General features: G+C 65.3%; 4 protein-coding genes across 4 annotated transcripts in view; 2 read left to right on the plus strand and 2 right to left on the minus strand.

Moving 5' to 3' along the window:
- The window catches only part of ANKRD34C (ankyrin repeat domain 34C), a 202,875-nt gene extending 195,492 nt beyond the window's left edge, over positions 1-7,383 (plus strand). The window contains exon 2 of the mRNA XM_069866638.1: positions 5,402-7,383. Within this exon, the coding sequence (XP_069722739.1) occupies positions 5,449-7,017 (1,569 nt within the window). The 5' untranslated portion in view covers positions 5,402-5,448 and the 3' untranslated portion in view covers positions 7,018-7,383. The remainder of the gene's footprint in view (positions 1-5,401) is intronic.
- Positions 7,384-10,124: 2,741 nt separating this feature from the next.
- TMED3 (transmembrane p24 trafficking protein 3) lies at positions 10,125-12,696 on the plus strand. Its single transcript, XM_069866417.1, has 3 exons — positions 10,125-10,294; positions 11,483-11,731; positions 12,284-12,696. The coding sequence occupies exons 1-3, from the start codon at positions 10,145-10,147 to the stop codon at positions 12,518-12,520; spliced, it is 636 nt and encodes a 211-aa protein (XP_069722518.1). The 5' UTR covers positions 10,125-10,144; the 3' UTR covers positions 12,521-12,696.
- A 2,177-nt stretch (positions 12,697-14,873) lies between these two features.
- Positions 14,874-19,167, minus strand: LOC138725817 (gonadotropin-releasing hormone II receptor-like). The gene is made up of 5 exons (XM_069867046.1): positions 19,090-19,167; positions 17,473-17,779; positions 16,485-17,023; positions 15,519-15,723; positions 14,874-15,363 (listed from the first exon to the last, which is right to left on the minus strand). Exons 1-5 carry the CDS (start codon positions 19,165-19,167, stop codon positions 14,927-14,929), a joined length of 1,566 nt encoding a protein of 521 aa, XP_069723147.1. The 3' UTR covers positions 14,874-14,926.
- A 195-nt stretch (positions 19,168-19,362) lies between these two features.
- Positions 19,363-21,174, minus strand: LOC138725831 (mesoderm posterior protein 1-like). Its single transcript, XM_069867072.1, is given in 3 exon segments — positions 19,363-19,425; positions 20,026-20,303; positions 20,595-21,174. Coding segments are annotated over 3 exon segments (921 nt in total).

Here is a 21,174-nt window from a genome sequence, read left to right on the forward strand (position 1 = left end):
GCTCATCCATTTCCACCTCCTGCCATGGGCAAGGACACCTCCCAGTGGATCAGGGGCTCCACAACGTCCCTGGACAACATCTCATGTTCACAGCAACTGAACTTCATATTAGGAGGCTGGCGAGCTGGCACCGGGCAGGCAGGGAGCAGGCAGGGAGCAGGAGCAGAGCCAGAGGCCAGCAGGTCAGGCAGTAGAGCTGCCTGTGCCTTCCTGGACCCCTGGGAATCATCCGGGAGCAAACACAGCCCAAGGAGCAGTGCAGATGTTACTCAGCAAAACACCCTGAACAACTCATAGCTCGGAAAAAAATGCAACCTGCGATCATGTGCGAGTTGGAAGGGGGGTAGGCAACTCCACCGATCACTTGGTATGTTATTCAACAAAAAGGGAAGCAGATGGCAAAGACAGCAACAATTTGTGTAGAAGGAGGGTGGGTTATCAGTGCACTCAGCCCCCTCCATGGGCACCCCTGGGCTGTGGTTCCAGCAGTGCAGCCCCCAGGGCTCTCCCAGGCAGGACAAGGGTAGCCTGTGTGCAGCCCTGCTCGTGTCCAGCCCTGCCCGTGCCCAGTTCTGCCTCAGGAGAGAACCACAGGCAGCTCTGCCCATGCCCAGCGTCCAGTGCCCGCTGCCACCCCTCCTCAGACAGGCAGCCAATGGGTAGACAGATCCTGCATCACCGTGCTCGTCCCTCCCGGATGGGAGCAGAGCTGGAGCATCTCCCACTCCACCGACACCTGGAAGCTGGTGAGTTTTGGCTGTTGGAGCAGGATGGAAAGCAAGCTCTCAGGTCTGAACACCTGCAAGGAAAGGTTAATCTTTCTCTCCAGCCAGGCCCAGCCTCAGTGGGCAGGAGAGCCTGGAGCTGTGGCCAGGGCTGTGGGACCACAGTGTCCAAGTAGTGTACACAGATGAGGAAGAGTTGCTCGCAAGTGGGAGGGTTGGCTCCTCAGTGCGTGGGAGATGTGAGCCCTCCAGCCCAGCTCCTGAGCGGGGCCGCTGCGCCGAGGGGCATTTCTACCATCTCCACCTGTACTGAGGCCGCAGCTTATGTCCCCAGTGATCCAACTGCCTGACCCAAGCCTGGAGAAGTGAAGGGGCCAGGGAGACCTTAGAGCAGCTTCCAGGACTGAAAGGGGCTCCAGGAATGGTTGGGCTCGATGACCCGGGGGGTCTTTTCCAACCTGGTGATTCTATGATCCTATGATTCTATGAAAGCTGGGGAGGGGCTCTTGATCAGGGGGTGCAGGGACAGCACAAGAGGGAATGGTTTTGAGCTGAAATAGGGAAGATTTAGGTTACATACTAGGAATCAATTTGTTACCGAGGGTAGTGAGGTCCTGGCTCAAGTTGCCCAGAGCAGGGGTGGCTGCCCCATCCCTGGAGGGGTTCAAGACCAGGTTGGATGAGGCTCTGAGCCCCCTGATCCAGTGGGAGGTGTCCCTGCCCGTGGCAGGGGGTGGACCTAGATGGGCTTTGAGGTCCTTTCCAACCCAAACCGTTCCATGATCTCCAATGATCTCCCTCTTCACTGCTCCCTCCCTTGTGGCTGCCACTCACCCGTCCCGGCACAACTGCATCGCTTTGCCCTGGGACGCTGCTTTCTCTGGTGCTGGAGAACAACCCCCACTCCCGGCAGAGCCTCTGCTCATCCTGCCAAGGCAACTTGTCTGGTTCTAAATTTATTCTTCAAGCAGAGCTTTTCTACAAATAACCTGGTGCGCGCGTGTGCGTCTGAAAATGAATGGACAAACACGCACATTGTCAGGGCTCACACGGCTGATTCAGGGGCTCCTGAGCAGCCCTTGCTTTGCCAGTGCCACGGGAGCTGTCATAAGGTTTTCCTAAATGCTTGCTAATATAATAAACCCTATTTCATTTTTCTGCTAGCTCCGATTATTATTGTTATTACCACCTTTTACCAAGAAGGCTGCAATTTTAGGTTGTATTTTAGTGATCACAAGAGAAATTTCCCCTAATGATACTCCAGTCTAGGTGAGTGCTGTGACAAATGCCGCTACAGGCAGCGGCAGCGGGCTCCGTTACAGAGCCACGTGTGACCTCATGTTTATTGTGTGTTAGTGACCGTGCCCCCAGCTTCCACCCAATTACTTGTTTCTGCCAAGACTGCTCCTAAAGAGCTGATCTTCTCAGCAGGCACGGAGCAAAATGGGCTGGAGCCTGCAGAAAAGCATGTTTCTGCCTGGCTGAGAGGTTTACAGACCAGAGAGGTCTGACCAGGCACAGCCAAGAAGAGTGCTGGACCTGGAAATTCTCAGTGACGGGGGCTGGGGAACAAAGCTCCCGAGCAGAACCCAGGGACTCCAGCCTCCTCCACACAGCACAGAGCACCCCAGATGATGGGCAGTCAGACCACAGGGTGGTTAACATCAGATGGGACCTCAGGGCATTTCTAATTGGGGTCAGCCATGGGCTCAGAGCAGTTTGCTCGTAGTTGGGTCCCGCTGGTGCTGGAAACCATGAAGAAAGACAGCAGAGCTGCTCTGGGAAGCCCCTGCCAGTACAGGGTGGCCGTCACCGCGACCCTCAGGCACCGTAACTCCCACGGGACACACGGCACCGCAGCGGGCACGGGAGCAGTGGCAGCACACCCACACCAGAGCGCATCCACCCCGGTGCCTGGGCACACGCGGGCACCAGGGAACACGTGTGGCACGGCTCCCCACACCCCCATGGGGACACAGGCACCTCGGTGCGGACAACAACCCCTGCACGCAGGCACATGCAGACGTGGGCATGGGGACACGGGCACACACACAGGGATGCAACCTCGCATAGAATCACCAGGTTGGAAAAGACCCACCGGATCATCGAGTCCAACCATTCCCATCAATCACTAACCCGTGTCCCTCAGCAGTTCTTCTACCTGGTTTTTAAATATGTCCAGGGAAGGTGACTCAACCCCCTTCCTGGGCAGCCTGTTCCAGTGCCCAATGACCCTTTCTGTGAAGAATTTTTTCCTAATGTCCAGCCTAAACCTCCCCTGGTGGAGCTTGAGGCCATTCCCTCTTGTCCTGTCCCCTGTCCCTTGGGAGAAGAGCCCAGCTCCCTCCTCTCCTCAACCTCCTCTCAGGTAGTTGGAGAGAGCAATGAGGTCTCCCCTCAGCCTCCTCTTCTCCAGGCTAAACACCCCCAGCCCCCCCCGCACCCCTCACCCTCACAGGGACACGGACCCCCCGCCCCCCCCCCGCCGGGGACGGACGCGCCGCCCCCCGCCCCCTCCCCGCGCAGCCCCGGGAGCACCGGGTGACGCAGCCGCCCGGAGCGCTCATCAGGCACCGGCACCGGCACCGGGCAGCAGGTAACGGCGCGGGGGGCGGCCCCCGGCAGCATTTCGGACAGGGGGCACCCGCCCCGGGGTCCCCGTTCTGCCCCGCGGTCCCCGCAGCCGAGCGCGCCCGGACCCAGGTGAGGCGGCACGGGGCGACCTGGGGGCGAGCGGCGGGGTCCCCGCGGGGAAGGGGCCGTGGGCAGCGCCGGGATGCGGCTGCGGAGACGGGGGCGACACCGCCTGCGCCCTCGGGGGGTGACACCCGGGGGCGAGAACTTACAGAGGTCCCGGAGCTGCGGCATCCCCGCGTCCTCCGGGACCCGCGGCATCCCCGCATCCTCTGAGACCCACAGCATCCCCACATCCTCCGAGAGATGCATCCCCGCATCCTCCGGGACACACAGCAACCCCGCATCCTCTGGGACCCACTGCATCCCCGCATCCTCCAGGATGCATCCTCGCGTCCTCCGGGACTCACAGCATCCCTACACCCTCTGAGAAATGCATCCCCATATCCTCTGGGACCCACAGCATCCTCGTGTCTTCCAGGACCCACAGCATTCCCACATCCTCCAGGAGATGCATTCCCACATCCTCCAGGACCCACAGCATCCCCCCATCCTCCGGGAGATGCATCCTTGCATCCTCTGGGACCCACAGCATCTCCGCATCCTCTGGGAGCCACAGCAACCCCGCATCCTCCAGGAGATGCATCACTGCATCCTCTGGGACCCACAACATCCCTGCATCCTCCAGGAGATGCATGCCTGCATCCTCCAGGACCCCCAGACACCCCGCATCCTCCGGGGGATGCATCCCTGCATCCTCCAGGGCTCAGGCTGGTGGGCAGAGTGGAACAGCAGGTGCTCATCAGCATGGAGAGGCTTTTGGAGAGAACCAAGGAGCAGAGGCTGCCAAGTGCTCTGGAACGAGCCAGGTGTGCTCAGAGGGTCCCAAGCAGGCAGGGATGCTCCAGGGAAGGGCTGGGCACGGCCCAAGGAGTGGAAACTGCTGCTCGCAGCTGGACAGGCAGCAAAGGGCAAGGAGAGCACGGGGCAAGGAAGTGGCAGGGTCCCTGGATGCACTGGCTGAAGGTCTGTTTCTGTTCCTCTGTGATGTTTCCATGGTGCTGGGCATCTGCTGGTCCCCACAGCACAGCTCCAAGCTGCTCCTTCTGCCTTATGCATGCAGGTCTCAGAGCTGCAGGAGGTGGGTGTTGCTCCTCAAGGCCACAAGGCACTCAGGTTGCACACCGTGGCTGTGGAGTGATGCACAGGAGTCTTACCTGGCTGAGTTTCCCCTGCCGGCCCAGGGCAGGCAGTGGCGGGGAGGCACTTGCCAGCAGAGATGACTCCTGTGGATCCTCCTGAGCCAGTCCTGCTGCAGAGACCGCTGTGAGTGGAAGCTGCTCTTGCAGCGCTCTCCTACACAAGTGGCTCACACCACCATTAAGCAGCTTGTGGCTGCAGACAGTGTGACCACAGCTGCTTCACATTTCCTTCAGCAGCGACGAAACGAAGATCCAGCCCAAGAAGGCATGGGAGATGCTCACACCATCTCCAGTGGGCTCTAGAAGATCTAGAGATCTAGAAGACGTGGTGGAAACCAGCTTGGTATCAGGACTGTTCTGATGTGTCTGGCACCCGGGGAAACCAGCTGTATCTAGGCAAATATCAGCACGGCCACCAGGGAAGCAGCGCTGGAAAAGAGCAAGGCAAGAAGATCTGAGATGTATCAGCAGGGAGCAGCACGGGCAGAGCTGCTCTGCAAGGGGAGTCGAGCTGTAAGCTGAGGGTGACCACCAAGCAGCTCTTTCTCCCCAGGAGATCTCTGAGCAGATCGAGCCTTTCCTCCTGCTGCTGCTCTCTTGCCTTGCACCCTGGGCTCCCCATGGACAGCAGGGACCCTCTGTGCAAGGGGCTGTGGTACTGCCCATGGGCAGGGGGGTGGCTTGGGGGACGTTCCTGGGGCCTTGGAGGGGTGGACGTGATCAGAGATGCAGCTGGACGCAGAGCAGTGCCGAGAGCATGAGAGTCCGGGTAAGCAGGGCAGAGGCAAGAGCCAGGGCTGAGGAGCAAGCCTCACCTCTCCCTCACGGTTCCTTCCACAGCTGCCGGCCGACGCCGTCCTGGCCCACCAGCAGCAGCAGCTGGTTCCATGGATGAGGTGATGGACCTGGAGGTGGGGGGGAACTCCCTCCTGAAGGCAGTGTGGCTCGGCCGGCTCCGCCTGACCCGGCTGCTGCTGGAAGGGGGGGCTTACATCAACGAGAGCAACGAGAAAGGGGAAACGGCCCTGATGGTGGCCTGTATCACCACACACGTCGACCAGCAGAGCATTAACAAGGCCAAGATGGTGAAGTACCTGCTGGACAACAGAGCCGACCCCAACATCCAGGACAAGTCCGGGAAAACGGCCCTCATGCACGCCTGCATCCGCGGCGCCGGGGGGGACGTGGTGTCCCTGCTGCTGGAGAATGGGGCAGACCCCAGCCTGGAGGACCACTCGGGAGCATCAGCCCTGGTCCACGCCATCAACGCCAATGACAAGGACGTGCTGCAGCACCTCCTCAACGCCTGCAAAGCCAAAGGCAAGGAGGTCATCATTATCACCATGGACAAATCAGCCTCTGGCACCAAGACCACCAAGCAGTACCTGAACATTCCGCCCTCGCTGGAGTTCAAGGAGAGGAGCCCCCCTGAGGTGTGCCCGGCACTTTCCAGTGCCCACCTGAAAACTCCCTCATCGGCACCTTCCCCTGCTGAGAAGGAGAGCGGCACCTTCAGCTCACACCCACCACACCCCGGGGACCCCAATCCGCCCTCTCCGGGCCGGAGAGCGGGCACGGCCAGGAGAGCGCGCCTGCGCCAGCTGAAGCGCCTGCGCTCGGAGCCCTGGGGTCTGGTCGCTCCCTCGGTGCTGGCGGCCTCTGCACACCGCGACGACATGGGCGTCTGCGCGGACGATGAGGTGGTCATGGGCATCGGCGACCTCTCGCTCTCCAAGAAGGCTCCCCTCACCCGCAGCGGCAGCAGCAAGAGCAAGGACCCCTCTCTCTTCCCCCCAGTAGATGAGCAGGCTCTGAGGACACCGCCAGCCCCCATGCCACTGGCAAGGAAAGCGGGCTATGAGAAGAACCAGGCCACCCACCAGCGCCTGCCACGAAGGAGCACGCTTCCCGAGGAGCCGGAGAGCATCAGCTCCACCGGCTCGGCCACAGCGCTGGATGCGCTGCACTGGCGGAGGCTGGGCACCGAGCACCACGACTGTGACCCCCAGCTCTCTGGTGTCCCCAGCCCGGCTGAGGTGGGGAAGGCACCGTCAGAGAGGAGGAGGTTCAGCGGGTCCCACCTGGCCTTGCTGGACGGCTCACGGGAGTCCCTGGACAGCGTTGCCAGCTCATCGCCCGGGACTGTCCGGCACCGACCCCCGGGGCTGCTGGAGAGGCGAGGGTCCGGGACGCTGCTGCTGGACCACATCTCCCACACGAGGCCAGGATATCTGCCCCCCTTGAATGTGAACCCCAATCCCCCGATCCCTGACATCGGCTCCAGCAGCAAAACCTCCTCCCCACTCGCTACTGGCTTCAAGTCCCTGGTCCCCATTGCTCCAAGCTCTCCCAGGTGGGGTGACTTGAGAGCAAAAAGGAAGCTTCTCCGGAGACACTCCATGCAGGCAGAGCAGATGCGGCAGCTCTCTGATTTTGAGGAGATAGCAGCCCAGTAGCCGTGTCCCCGTTTGCTCCCCAGGAGGATGACAAGAGCCATGCCCTCCCTGCAGAAACATGAAGGTTCCCACGTGGAGCAGTCACTTGTCCCTAGGGAAGCGCTGGTGGCTGTGAGAGTCAGACCTGTGCCCAGGGGGGTAATCAGGAGGCAGAATCTGCTCCCACTCAGTAGAGCTGTAAGGAGAGACCGGCATCCAGCCCAAACAGCCCAAGTCTTTCTGGTTCTTCATTCCCTTTGGACCTTTCTGTAGGAGCAATCATCTGTGAGGCCTGTCGCAGCCCATCTGAGATCATCAGGCATCGCACAAAGGTTCTTCCTGCCTGCAGTTCACTTATCCTTCAATATTTCCAATCCACTTTTCTTCTGTTCTCATTCTAGCACAGAAACCCGTCTGGAGCCCCACACCAGGGAGCTGTGGGGCTGATGTGTTTGTGGGGTGCCTACCAGGATGGGAAGGAGCTGGAGGCTCGAGGAGGGAGACAATTCTCCACTTCAGAGATCACCGAGTGCTTTGGAACTCCAGAGGCTGAGCTAAAGCGGTTGGCGCTGCCATCCCGTGTCTCCAGCGGGCCTGGGTCAGAACGGGTCTGCCTCTGTCTCTGAGGCAACCAAGGTCCAGGGGCATTTCCCACTCCAAGCACTGGATTCCTGGGCAGGGAGCCCTCCCAGCTAGCCTGCGTGGGGAGCTTCTGCGAGGATGGGGGAGCAAAGATGCCAAGTTGCCAAGTGCCATGTGCTGAGCATCAAGGGCTCGTCACAGCAGTGAAAGCTGCAGGCACAGCACCACAGCCAGGACCTGCTGCAACCAGGGGGGTTCTTCTCCCTCTGTACTCGGCACTGGGGAGACTGCATCTCGAATCCTGGGGTCAGTTCTGGGCCCCTCACCACAAGAAGGATGTTGAGGCTCTGGAACGAGTCCAAAGAATAGCAACGAAACTGGTGAGGGGGCTGGAGAACAGGCCTTATGAGGAACGGCTGAGAGAGCTGGGGGTGTTCAGCCTGGAGAAGAGGAGGCTGAGGGGAGACCTCATTGCTCTCTACAACTACCTGAAAGGAGGTTGTGGAGAGGAGGGAGCTGGGCTCTTCTCCCAAGTGACAGGGGACAGGACGAGAGGGAATGGCCTCAAGCTTCACCAGGGGAGGTTCAGGCTGGACATCAGGAAAAAAAATTTCACAGAAATGGTCATTGGGCCCTGGCAGAGGCTGCCCAGGGAGGGGGTTGAGTCACCTTCCCTGGAGGGGTTTAAGGGACGGGTGGACGAGGCACTGAGGGACATGGGTTAGTGATTGATGGGAATGGTTGGACTCGATGATCCTGGGGGTCTTCTCCAACCTAGTGATTCTGTGATTCTGTGATTCAGGGCCGCCTGGGGCTACTGCGCCCAGGGAGGGAGAGTGCCTGGATGGGGGCAGCAGGAGGGGGCAGCTGCGGGATGGGGCTGCGTGGCTGCAGCGGCGCTCTGCTCAGCACTGTTCCAATGCAGCGAGAGTCCAAGCCAGCAGGCACGTGCCCCAGCCCCAGCCAGGCAGCCGTGGGGAGCGCTCCTCACCCCGCACTTGCTGGGGACCGCGGGCTGGACGTGCACCGTAGCTGCCTCATGTGCTGTTTAGAGCAAAGGTGGGCTTGTATTTTTACAGCCTTAAAGCTTATACTTTCTGTGGGTTGAATGTCTTAATAGATTGAATTTCAGGCGTATTTTCCCTATAATGGTGACGTTTGTCTTCTGGTTTAGAGTGTGAAGTTTTAAACCCTGTAGATCACGGAATTGTGGAATGGTTTGGGTTGGAAGGGACCTCAGAGCCCATCCAGTCCCACCCCTGTCATGGGCAGGGACACCTCCCGCTGGATCAGGGGCTCCAAGCCCCATCCAGCCTGGCCTTGAACCCCTCCAGGGATGGGGCAGCCACTGCTTCCCTGGACAACCTGGGCCAGGATCTCCCCACCTCACAGGGAAACATTTCTTCCCACTTTCCCATCCCAATTTGGTTCCCCTTTTTCCGTTCCTTTCTAAATATCCCCATATTTTGCATTTGCCTTGGACGCCACAGCCCTGTGAGCGATGCCCTGGGCCTGGGGAGCACGGGGAGTGCTTCCCCGCGGGAATATCTGAACGGGGATGGATGGAAACGCGTGTGCGCGCCGTGGGCGTCAGCAGGATGGCGTCACGGAACAGCGCAGGCTTTCGAGATGATTAGTTTGTTAATAAAGAGCTTGGCAGTGGCCAGAGGGTCCCACAGCACCAGCCACACTGGGGGGGGGGGGGCGCTTAGGGGGAACTGAGGGGGCAGGGACCTTGGGGGGCTCCAGGGAGTGGGAATGGGGTGACTGGGGGTCCAGGGAGGTCAGGGCTGGGGGGGGGGGGACACACACAAGGGCATGGAGGGGGCTGGATTGGAGGATCAGGGGTCCCGGGGGTGTCTGGCAGGGTCCAAAGAGTGGGGAGGGGGCCACTGGGGGCACCAAGGGGGGGTCACAAAGGCGACTCAGGGGGGACTGAAGGAACCCGGGGGGGCTCGGGGGATGCCGGGGGGTGTCCAATAGGGTCCGGGGGGGCAGAGAGGGGGGCACCGGGGGGACCAGGGAGGTCCGGGGGGGGGGGCAAAGGCATGGAGAGGGGGATTGGGGGGTCCCGAGTGGTCAGGGCAGCGCGGGATGGGGGGGGGGGAGTTGCACAGGGGTGGAGAGGGGGGCACTGGAGGAACCCGGGGGGCTCGGGGGGGGTCTGATAGGGTCCGGGGAGGGGGAGGTGGGGGACCAGGGAGGTCTGGGCAGCTCAGGGGATGGGGGGGGTACAAAAGTGATTGGGGGGGGACTGGAGGAATCCGAGGGGGGAGGGTCCGGGGGGTCCCGGAGGTGGGGAGCGGGGGGGGGACAAGGGCAGGGAGGGTGGGGACGGGCTGGAGGAACCCGTGGGGGCCGGGCAGGGCCTGAGGGGGCCGGGCAGGGCCCGAGGGGGGCGGGCAGGGCCCGAGGGGGGCGGGCAGGGCCCGAGGGGGGCGGGCAGGTCCCGAGGGGGGCGGGCAGGGCCCGAGGGGGGCGGGTAGGGCCCAGCGGAAGCTCCGGGGCCGGGAGGAGCCACGTCAGGCGGGGCGGGGCCTGGTCGGGGCCGGGGCCGGGGTCCGTGATGCTGGGGCTGGTGCCGGTGCTGGTGCCGGTGCTGGTGCTGGTGCTGGGAGCGGGGGGCACCGAGCTGACCTTCGAGCTGCCCGACAGCGCCAGGCAGTGCTTCCACCAGGAGCTCGACCGCGGCCTCAAGTTCACGCTGGACTACCAGGTCCTGTGCCCCTCGGCCCCTGCCCGCACCCCCCGGCCCCGCTCCCCCTGCCCACGCCTCGCAAGCAGACCGTGTTCGCCCCCTGCCCCTGCTTGTGCCCGTCACCCCCTCCCCACGCCTTGCCCGTGCCCCCTGCCCGTACCCCCTGCCCGTGCCCCCCTTGCCTGTGTCCCCCTTCCCTGTCCCCCCTTCCCTGTCCCCCCTTCCCTGTACCCCCCACCCATACCCCCCTTGCCTGTGTCCCCCTTCTCTGTACCCCCTGCCCGTACCCCCTGTCCATACGCCCTTGCCCGTACCCCTTTGCCTGTGTGCCCCTTCCCTCTACCCCCTTGCCCATACCCCCTTGCCCATACCCCCCTTGCCTGTGTCCACCCTCCCCGTACCCCCCTTGCCTGTGTCCCTCTTCCCTGTGTCCCGTGTCCATACCCCCCTTGCCCATACCACCTTGCCCGTACCCCTTCCCTGTACCCCCTTCCCTGTACCCCCTTCCCTGTACCCCCTGCCTATACCCCCCTTGCCTGTGTCCCCCTTCCCTGTACCCCTTGCCCATGTCCCTTGCCCATATCCCCCTTGCCTGTGTCCCCCTTCCCTGTGTCCCCTGTCCATACCCCCCTTGCCCGTACCACCTTGCCCGTACCCCTTTGCCTGTGTCCCCTTCCCTGTACCCCTTGCCCATACCCCCTTACCTGTATCCCCTAGCCATACCCCTTGCCCGCGCCCCCCTCCTTGCCCGTACCCCCCCTTGCCCATACCCTCCCTGCCCCTATCCCCCTGCCCGTGCTCCCCTCCTCATACCTCGCCCCTGCCTATGCCCTCCTGCTTCTGCCCACACCCCCATTGCCCCAGGCTGGGCTGCAGCTGCACGTCTCCCGTGCACCCCCCAGCTCCCCCCGTGCAGCACCGAGACCTGTTCCCAGCCCTGGCCCCATGCCCAGCGGTGCCCATCTCAGAGTTTGCACTGGGATGTGCCCACAGCAGCTTCTGACCCAGCTGTCAGGGCTGTCCCCCTGTCCAGACACCCCCTGAGCTCCACGCGATGTGACACAGCTTCCCCAGGGGCCTGGGGCCAAGTCCCATGGCTCGCGGCTGAGGGCACAGAGCCTGCTCGCCAAGGGTACAGCTGTGCACATGGGAGCAGGAGGCTCCACCACGTAGCTCACCGGGTGCCACCCACGTCTCCTTGCGCAGGTGATCACTGGGGGCCACTACGATGTGGACTGCTACGTGGAGGACCCCAACGGCAGGACCATCTACAAGGAGACCAAGAAGCAGTACGACAGCTTCCCGCACCACACCGAGGTCAAGGGCGTCTACACCTTCTGCTTCAGCAACGAGTTCTCCACCTTCTCCCACAAAACCGTCTACTTTGACTTCCAGGTGGGCGACGAGCCGCCCATCCTGCCCGACATGAACAACCGCGTCACCGCGCTGACACAGGTGGGTGGCTCTGGAGGAAGGTCCCGCTGCAGCTCCCGCCTGTGGCCAAACGGTCCCGCAGGGTGGCGGTTGGGGGCTCGTCCCCTTCCCCTCTGCCAAATGCAGAAGTGCCAACCGCCTGCAGCCGCCCGCTGCGTGCAGGGCATGTCCTCCCAGTGGGGTGGGCTGGGAGGGAGGGAGGAGGCTGCTCTGGGGCAGAACCTCTCCCAGCCTCACCAGCCGGGTTCCATCCTGCACCAGGGAAGCGTGGTGAGGCTTTCCCGTCCCTAGGTGTGAACCCACAGGATGCCTGCACCGTGGGCTGGGATCCAGACCCTGTCCGTGGCCTCCTGCGCCTCGGCGGGGCTCTCAGCTACACCCTGCTGCGCATAGCAGGCTTCCCCCCTCCAGATAGTCTCCGGTGTGGTCCTTTTGAGCAGAACTGCTCGGGGTTTGGGGCAGGCAGAGACACAGCGGCACAGGGCACTGCTCTCCTGTTCTCGGGTGCCCTGCACAGCCCTTAGCTCGCGAGCAGCCTGGGTCAGGAGCTATGGATCGTGCTTGTGTCCCCAGATGGAGTCTGCCTGTGTCACCATCCACGAGGCTCTGAACACGGTGATCGACTCCCAGACTCACTACCGCCTGCGGGAAGCGCAGGACCGGAGCAGAGCCGAAGACCTCAACGTCCAAGTCTCGTACTGGTCGGTCGGGGAAACCCTCATCCTCTTTGTGGTCAGCGTTGGGCAAGTCATGCTGCTCAAAAGCTTCTTCACCGAGAAGAGACCTGGCAGCGGCAGGGCCGGCACCTAGACCTGCGGCTGCTGCCCGGACCGCGGGGGGAGCGGGCGGGCGTCTGTCTCCTGGGTCACTTTACCTCTGTCTTCTGCACGGTGCTGCCATGGGGAGGTGGCAGGGGGAGCAGGGGGTGATGTGACGCTGCTGAGTGGGATGGAAAACGGTCACCCAAGTACAGGCATCCCCCAGCATCACTGCCTGCGTTGCCTTTGCCTTCCCTGCAGCCCCGTCCCCTCACACGGCTGCTCTGTCCCTGCTCGCCAGCTCCAGCAGGGAGGCGGGTGAGCACCGACGCCCCTTGCTGATGCGCGTGCAGCTCTGGCACTCAGCGAGGCCACTCGCGCACCCCCAGCGCGCAGAGAGCTCTACCCAGGCTGGCGAGGGGACAGAGCACTGGGGACCCACCCCACGTCCCCTCCTGAGCGCTCCTGCCCTGAGCTGTTCTGTCACCTGTGGGAAGGCCAAGACCGGCAGCAGCATTCCAGGAGCCGCTGGATCAAAAAGGGAGGCAAGGTTTCAGCAAGGAGGCTTTTTCTTGGTGGTATCCATTGCTTTGCAATCCCTCGTCTGCACAGCGAGGCATTTCCCAGGCCTTTCTCTGCTATGGGAGCGAGTGGCAAGCCCCGTACAAGATGGTATTTTCATATTTATGTGATTCCATGCCTGGGGTTTGGCCCCCCATGCGTCTCGCCATGCCTGGCAGACAGTGGGGGCCAGCACAGCTCTGCTCTGCAAGCGCTGAGAATGCCCCATCCCTGCCCCAGCAGCAGCAAGAACCCCCCCATGCCCCTGGGACTGCAGCCCTGTTCCCTGGAGGCCCACAAGCCAGAGATCCCCACAAGAGCCCTTGAGAGATCACCCCGTGTGAGCTCTGGGGTTACCAGAGCTCCAGTTGCCACCACCAGCCCTTGAGCACACCCGGGATCGCTCCTGCAGAGCCGGAGCAGCACCACTGGCATTTCATTCTGTCACTGTGTAATAAACCCCTGCAGCCGTGGTTCACGCTGCTGTTCTCGGGCACCGGGTGTCCAGGCTGGACACCGCCACAGCCACTGCCGAGCTGGCAGCCTCATCCAGCCCCCCAGCGCCCCACAGAAAGGCTCAGCACCAGCTGGGGCGATGCCAGGCTCACCCCATCGCGGAGGAGATGTGTTGGTGGAGCCGGGTGCTGCAGCCCTGCCCTGCCACGCCGCGGCTGAGCGAGCTGCGGGCTCAGGTCCAGCTGCCCTGGCAGCACGAGCGGTTCTCCCAGCTCATGCGCGATGCCACGTTGTCACCCAGGGCTTCCCTAGGGCTACGGGCAAACCCATCGGGCTGGGTCCTTGCCTGGCAGTGGGGACTGCAGAGGGTTGGGGGACCCAGCGACCACCACGGAGGAAGGGGGGGTCCTGCACAGACAGTGTCCTGGCCCCAGCAAACCCCACCTCTGCCAGCGACCCCTCCCCAAGGCCAGGGGGTTGCTGGAGCTGTACCCCCGAGCCATCCCTCACCGCTGGCATCGATCCTGGCACCGCAGAGAGGGCTCAGAACGGCTGCTCTGGGAGAGCGAGGGGCGCTGAGCCCCTGCTCGAGGCCCAGGGCTGCAGCTCCCTCCGCACCTCCGCATCGCCTCCCAGCCCAGCGGCTGCTCCAGCTCCTTCGGCAGCGCTGGCCTTGGCACAGCTGCCGCACAGCCGGGAGCAGCGGGGCCCCCGTGCCTCGCAACGACCTTCGGCAGGAGCCGAGAGCTCCCGTTTCGAGCAGAGCTGCTGCGGGCAGCCCAGGCCCTAGGGCTGCTGCCGGCTCGGCTGACCAGCCCCGCAGCCGCTGCAGGGAGGGCAGCGCCCGGCCCCGGCCGAGCTGCGGGATGCCCTTGGCTGGGAACGAGCCGGGTCCCGTTCTGGAGCCCGCGGCCGGCGGGACGGGGCTGCGGCGGCTCTGGGAGCCCGGCCCCGCTCACGGCTGGGACGCAGGGAGCGACCACGCGACACTTTATTGCTGTGCAGGGCTCTGCTGCAGCAGCTCCGCAGGGGACAGGGCGCTGGGGACCCACCGTGCGTCCCCGTCCCGAGCTGCGCCGTCCCCTGCGGGAGGGCCAAGGCCGGCAGCGGCGCCCCAGGAGCCGCTGGCTCAAAAAGGGAGGCGAGGTTTCAGCAGAGGCGTTTTGCTGGGTGCTTTCCGTTGGTTTGCGAGCCCCCATCTGCACGGTGAAGCATTTCCCAGGCTTTTCTGTGCCGTGGGAGCGAGCGGCGCGCAGGGCTCGGCAAGCGCGGAGAGGGGAGCAGGGTCACCTGTGCCAGCCCTGCCACCCGCAGAGGCGCTTTGGAGCGTAGGAAGAGGCCGTTAGCAACCCCAACGCTGCCGGCTCCACGCTGTCCTGCTGCCCGTCCCCTCCCTGCAGCAGCCCCGGAGCATCCCTGCGGGCGCAGAGCCGCGCGTGGCTCACAGCGAGCTGCTCCGGCAGGAGCCGGCTCCGGGGGGCACCGGCCACCCCCGCGACCCCGGGGCGCCCCGCTTGGGGGGTAGCGAGGAGCCCGAGCAGCGGAAGGAGCCGGTGGCCGGCGAGGGCGGCTGGGGCTCGGGGTGGTGCCCGCAGGGGCAACCCCAGCCCCTCCGGAAGGGGATGGTGAAGAGCCCGTAGGCGATGGGATCCAGGCAGGCGTTGAAGAGGCCGAAGATGAAGAGGATGTGGGTGAGAGCCGGCGAGACCGTCTTCTCCATGTCCCGCGGGCAGAACCAGTACCACAGCCCCAGCAGGTAGTAGGGGGTCCAGCAGAGGATGAAGGATGAGACGATGACCAGGCTCATCTTCAGCATGCGCAGCCGCGCCCGCGGGATGTTGTTCTTGGAGCGCCGCAGCGACACGTCCCGGGAGGAGACTGGGGGGGGGGGGGCAAACCCCGTGAGCACCCCCCGCCCTGAGGGAGAGCAAGGGGGTCCCCACAGAACCCCAGCCAGGGCTTCCCCCTGCTCCCTCCAGCCCAGGGTCCCTGCAAAGGCCCTCGGGCACGGGCTGCGGCCGCCGGGCACTCACAGAGGCTGGAGCCCATGCGCCGGGAGATCTCGAGGAGGATGCGCGCGTAGCAGCAAACCATGATGAGCAGCGGCAGCAGGAAGAGGCAGGCGAAGCCCAGCATGTTGTAGAGGGTCTCGTGCCAGGGCTGGGGGAAGCTGCCCCGCGTGGTGCACTGGGTGAAGTTGTGCGGGGGGCGCAGGGTAACCGTGTGGAAGAGGAAGAGCTGGAGGGAGAGCAAAGCCGGGGTGGCGGCCAGCATCCCAACCCGGGGGCCGCTGGACCCGCGGGGCCGGACCCTGCCCCTGCAGTAGCTCTGCTCCCCGCTCACACCACCACAGCCCCTGCTCCGCCGCCCAGCCCGGCTCCCTCTCCATCCCCTCCCGCAGGGCTCGCAGCAGCCCAGCCCGGCTCCCTCTCCATCCCCATCCCGCGGGGCTCGCAGCAGCGCCGGCCCCGGGAGCGACCCTCGCTGGCGCAGCCGGCACGGGGGCCGCGGGGATGGAGAGATGATGGCGAGGGGGCCACGGGGATGGTGAGATGGCGAGGGGGCCACGGGGATGGAGAGATGGCGAGGGGGCCACGGGGATGGAGAGATGGCGAGGGGGCCACGGGGATGGAGAGATTATGGCGAGGGGGCCACGGGGATGGAGAGATGGCGAGGGGGCCACGGGGATGGAGAGATGGCGAGGGGGCCACGGGGAGGGAGAGATGGCGAGGGGGCCACGGGGAGGGAGAGATGGCGAGGGGGCCACGGGGAGGGAGAGATGGCGAGGGGGCCACGGGGATGGAGAGATTATGGCGAGGGGGCCACGGGGATGGAGAGATGGCGAGGGGGCCACGGGGATGGAGAGATGGCGAGGGGGCCACGGGGATGGAGAGATGGCGAGGGGGCCACGGGGATGGAGAGATGGCGAGGGGGCCACGGGGATGGAGAGATGGCGAGGGGGCCACGGGGATGGAGAGATGGCGAGGGGCCCCGGGTACCTGCGGCACAGAGAGCCCCGCGCTGAGGAGCCAGGCGGCGTAGAGCATGGTGCGGTTCCTCCTGCGGGTGCGGGCGATGGCCAGAGGGCGCAGGACGGCGGCGTGGCGGTCCAGGCTGATGACCACGGTGACGAAGGCCGAGGCGTACATGGCCAGCAGCCGCAGGTACATGAGCAGGCGGCAGGCCAGGTCGCCCGCCCGCCACTGCAGCGTGATGTTCCAGACGGCGTCGAGCGGCATCACGGCCAGCGTCACCAGCAGGTCGGCGGCCGCCAGGTGCAGCAGCAGCAGGTGGATGTGGGGGCGCCGCCCGCCCCGCCGCCCCCCCCCCGCCGCCCGCAGCACCGCCAGGTTGCAGCCGGCGGACACGGCGAAGAGGGCGAAGGTGGCGGCCACGCGGGCCTGCGCGGCGGCCGAGAAGGTGGGCAGCCGCAGCGGCTCCGCGCCGGCCTCGGCCGGGGGGCTCCAGGCGCAGCCGCCCTCGGGGGGCTCCAGGCTGGCGTTCCCCGACGCTGCGTCTGCGTCCGGGAGGCCCCGACCTGCCGCAACAGGTAAACGGGGCTCCAGCGTGTGATGCTCAGCGCAGGAGGCCCTGTCCCCTGCAGCCCTGCCCACCGCGTTCCCATCTTCAGCTGTTCTCCGCGTCCCCGCTGAGCCCCCCGTAGCACCCCAAACCCCGCGGAGTGGTGGAGGTCCTTGGCATTAAGCACCATCTCAGGTGACCCCAACCCACGGCATCCCCAAGCCGCTCTCTGCGCCCTGCTGCTCCTCCAGAGTCCCCCCACCCCCTCGAGGGATGGGGGTCCTCGGCTCAGAGCAGGGCAGAAGGGAGCAGTCTCAGGTGACCCCAACCCACAGCGTCCCCCAGGCCATTCCTGCCCCCCGAATGCATCCCGGTGCATCCCTCGCGGTCCTGTGTGGGGACGGAGACCCTCCCAGGCCAATGCCAGAGCCCCCGGGGGACCCGACAGCCCCCTCCCCACCTCACCTCCAGCCAGGGTGTCCTGCCCAGCATCATCCAGCCAGGCCATGCTGTCACCGCTGCTCACGCTCTGCTGACTCTCCACTCCGACGGCTTCTGCATCCGTACAAGCAGCGAGCGATGGGGACCAGGGAACGGGGGAGCAGGGCTGGTTCCACTGGTGCCCGCAGCCACCTCCGTGCCTGCTGCCGTGCCGGTGGGGTGTCCTTGGCAGCTCAGGTTGCACCTTGACGTAGCCAGGCCCGCTTGGAACAGCTTGGTCCTCCACCCGCACCACCCACACGCGCACACGGGCGCGCAAGGGTGCACAGTGCTCACACGCAGAGGCTCAAATACACGTTCCTGTCGATGCACACACGGCTCTGCCCCGAGGTCTGAGCCCCTCTACCCGCAGCCAGCTCTGTCCTCTTCTCCTGCTCCCCCTTGCTCATCCCAAACCCCGTCCTCACGGTGTGGGGCTGGCATGGCCCCCATTTTCATAGAATCGTAGAATCACCAGGTTGGAAAAGACCCACTGGATCGAGTCCAACTATTCCCATCAATCACTAAACCATGTCCCTCAGCACCTCATCCACCCGACCCTTAAACCCCTCCAGGGGTTCACCTCAACCCCCTCCCTGGGAGGTGCTTTGCCCCCCTCTCCTGCTCCCCCTGCCCAGGCTCATCCCAAATCCCACCCCAGTGGTGTGGGGCTGGTGTGGACCCTTCTCGCCACCTCCTGTGGTCGCCTGCCCCGTGACCCTCTCCGGCTCAGCCCCCCCATTGGTGCCCAGGGCTGGGCAAGGAGCTGGGCAGAGGGAGAAGCCGTGGGAAGGACCCCACAGCCTGAGGGTGTCCCAGGCCCAGGCAAGGACCTGTCCCAGTCCCCAGACCCCAGTCCCCAGTCCCAATCCCTAGTCCTAGTCCCCAGACCCAGTCCCAATCCCCAGTTCCAGTCCCAGTCCCCAGTCCCCAGTCCCAGACGGCGCGGGGAGGGGGGGTGGGGAGGGAGGGCTGCTTTGCATCTCAAAGGCTTCACCCCCTGGCAGAGGGAATTAACGTAATTAGCAAGTCATTTCACAGATAAGTGGGGCTCATTAGCCCCGCAGCCCCCGGCCCCAGGGCCCCCCCGGCGGGTTAGCACCCGCCTGTCAGACCCCACCGCGGTCCCTGTGATGCCCCCCCGACCCCACACCCCGCAGGGAGCCCCACCGGAGCCCCCTCCCCCCGCTGCTGCACCCCGAGCACCGCCTGAACCCCGGCCGGGGGCTCTCAGGCAGGGGGTGCAGGGGGTGCTCAGCTCACACTGAGCCCCAGGGCCGGATCTGGGGGGTGCAGGTGCCCCCCACCCCTCCCCGGCTGAGCGACGGGCCCCAGGCTGGAGGTGTCTGTCCTGATACCTCCCTCAATCGCTTTCCCAGATGCTGCATAGCCCCTGCAGCTGCATCCCATGGTCCCCAGCCCCTGCAGCTGCATCCCATGGTCCCCAGACCCTGCAGCCGCATCCCGCGGTCCCCAGACCCTGCAGCCCCGCAAGGCAGCCCTGGACCCGTGCCGGACCCCTGCCCCTGCCCGGCTGGGTGGCAGCCCGCGGCCTGCTGTGCTGCAGAGCAGGAGTTTCACCATCCTCTCCCAGCCCCAAACCTTCTCCCGCAGCCAGCGTGGTGGCCCGGGCACGCTGCACCCATCCCACGCCTGCTCCTGCCATGGGGACAGCCACATGGTGACACACGGACGGGGCACAGGGGTTTATTTATGTACAGTCACAGCCGCCCCAGCACGTCCAGCGCAGCTCCAGGCTCGCACAGGAGGCAGCTCGTCCCTCCCACCCCCCAGCAGTCCAAGCGGGCACACGCGGGCATCCAGACGGGGCATCCTGCAGCTGCGTCGCTCCGGGAAGCTGGGGTCTCGTCTGGGTCAGTCCTGGGGCTGCGGTGGGAGCAGAGCCTCCAAGAGAGAGAGCAGGTCCGCAGAGAGCTCCTGAGGATCACAAGGGTGGGTGAGGGCGAGGCAGGGGGGAGCAGGGATGGGGGCTGACAGATCCCACCCACCAGGAGGGCTCCCAGGCAGCACCGCAGACTCAGCTCCATCCACTGATGGGACCCCAACAAACACGAGGGATTGTGAACATCTACAGAATCACTAGGTTGGAAAAGACCCCCAGGATCATCGATTCCAACCCTTCCTACGAACCACTGAACCATGTCCCTCAGCAACTCATCCACCCGTCCCTTAAACACCTCCAGGTGACTCAACCCCCTCCCTGGGCAGCCTCTGCCAGTGTCCAATGACCCTTTCCATGAAAAATTTTTTTCTGATGTTCAGCCTGACCCTCCTCTGGTGGAGCTTGAGGCCGTTGTAGCACCAAGGAGTGTCAGAGCAGGTCAGGGGATCCGCATGCACCCACTGCAGGGAGGAAGGGGGTTCACCTCTCCCCAACCCCGAACAAGGCTGCCGTGACCCCAAAACCAGTCTCTGCGTAGCCCCAAGCTGAGGGTTGGGGGGCTCTGGGTGCGCTGGGGGGGGCTGAGCCCTGCCCTGAGCACCCGTGCTCCCCGGGGACCCCGACACCGCACGTACCTGGGTGACTGTCCCAGCATCCGAGAGCTCTGGCAGCATCAGTCCCGCGTCCAGGATGGGGTCACCGGGGAGGTCCGGGGGGTCCCCTGCCCCCGCGCAGCCAGGGAGGCTCAGACAGGAGGGCCCGTTGGCGGCGACAGCCCCGCACAGCTCCAGGGGGGTCCCCATCGCAGCCACGTATGGGGGTGACCCCCAAGCTTCTGTCCCCACGCCAGACGCCCCGTGCAGCTCGGGGGGGGTCCCCAGGGCAGCCACGTATGGGGGTGACCCCCAAGTTTCTGTCTCCACGCCAGGCGTCCCGTGCAGCTCGGGGGGGGTCCCCAGGGCAGCCACGTATGGGGGTGACCCCCAAGTTTCTGTCCCCACGCCAGGCGTCCCGTGCAGCTCGGGGGGGGTCCCCATCGCAGCCACGTATGGGGGTGACCCCCAAGCTTCTGTCCCCATGCCAGGCGCCCCGTGCAGCTCGGGGGGGGTCCCCAGGGCAGCCACGTATGGGGGTGACCCCCAAGTTTCTGTCCCCATGCCAGGCGCCCCGTGCAGCTCGGCGGGGGTCCCCGCAGCAGGGTCACAGCGTGGCGACCCCCAGGGCCCCGTCCCCGCCGCAGGAGCCCCGTGCAGCTGCGGGGGGGTCCCTGCTACGGGAGGTGACCCCCATCCCACAGAGCCGGGGGCCGGGGGGCGCAGGAGGGGGTCGGGGGTCCGGCAGCACCCCAGGCCCTGGGGGCAGAGGGGGCAGTGCCGGGGGGCTGCCCCCCGCCGCCGCTGCTCCAGCGCCTCCTCGCTGAGCCCCAGCAGGGCCGAGAGGTGCGCGATGTAGCGGGCGGCGAGGCGCAGCGTCTCCACCTTGGTGAGGCTGTGGCCGGCGGGGGCGAGCGCGGGGGGCAGGTAGCGCCGCAGCCGCAGCAGCGCCCGGGCCAGGCGCCTCATCCGCAGCTTCTCCCGCTCGCTGGCGCTCTGCCGGGGGGCCCCGGAGCCCCCGACCCGGACCCGGACCCGCCGCTTGGCCCCCGGGCCGCGGGCGGGGGAGCCGAGGCCGCAGGAGCCCGGCGAGGCGGCGGGGGAGCTGCTGCCGTAGCCCTCGGGGTCGGGGGCGCCGCGGGAGCCCCGGTCCCTCCTCGGGGCCGCGCCGGGAGCCGCCGCCTGGGCCAT

The sequence above is a fragment of the Phaenicophaeus curvirostris genome, chromosome 12 (assembly GCF_032191515.1).
Source record: "Phaenicophaeus curvirostris isolate KB17595 chromosome 12, BPBGC_Pcur_1.0, whole genome shotgun sequence".
Lineage (NCBI taxonomy): Eukaryota > Metazoa > Chordata > Aves > Cuculiformes > Cuculidae > Phaenicophaeus > Phaenicophaeus curvirostris.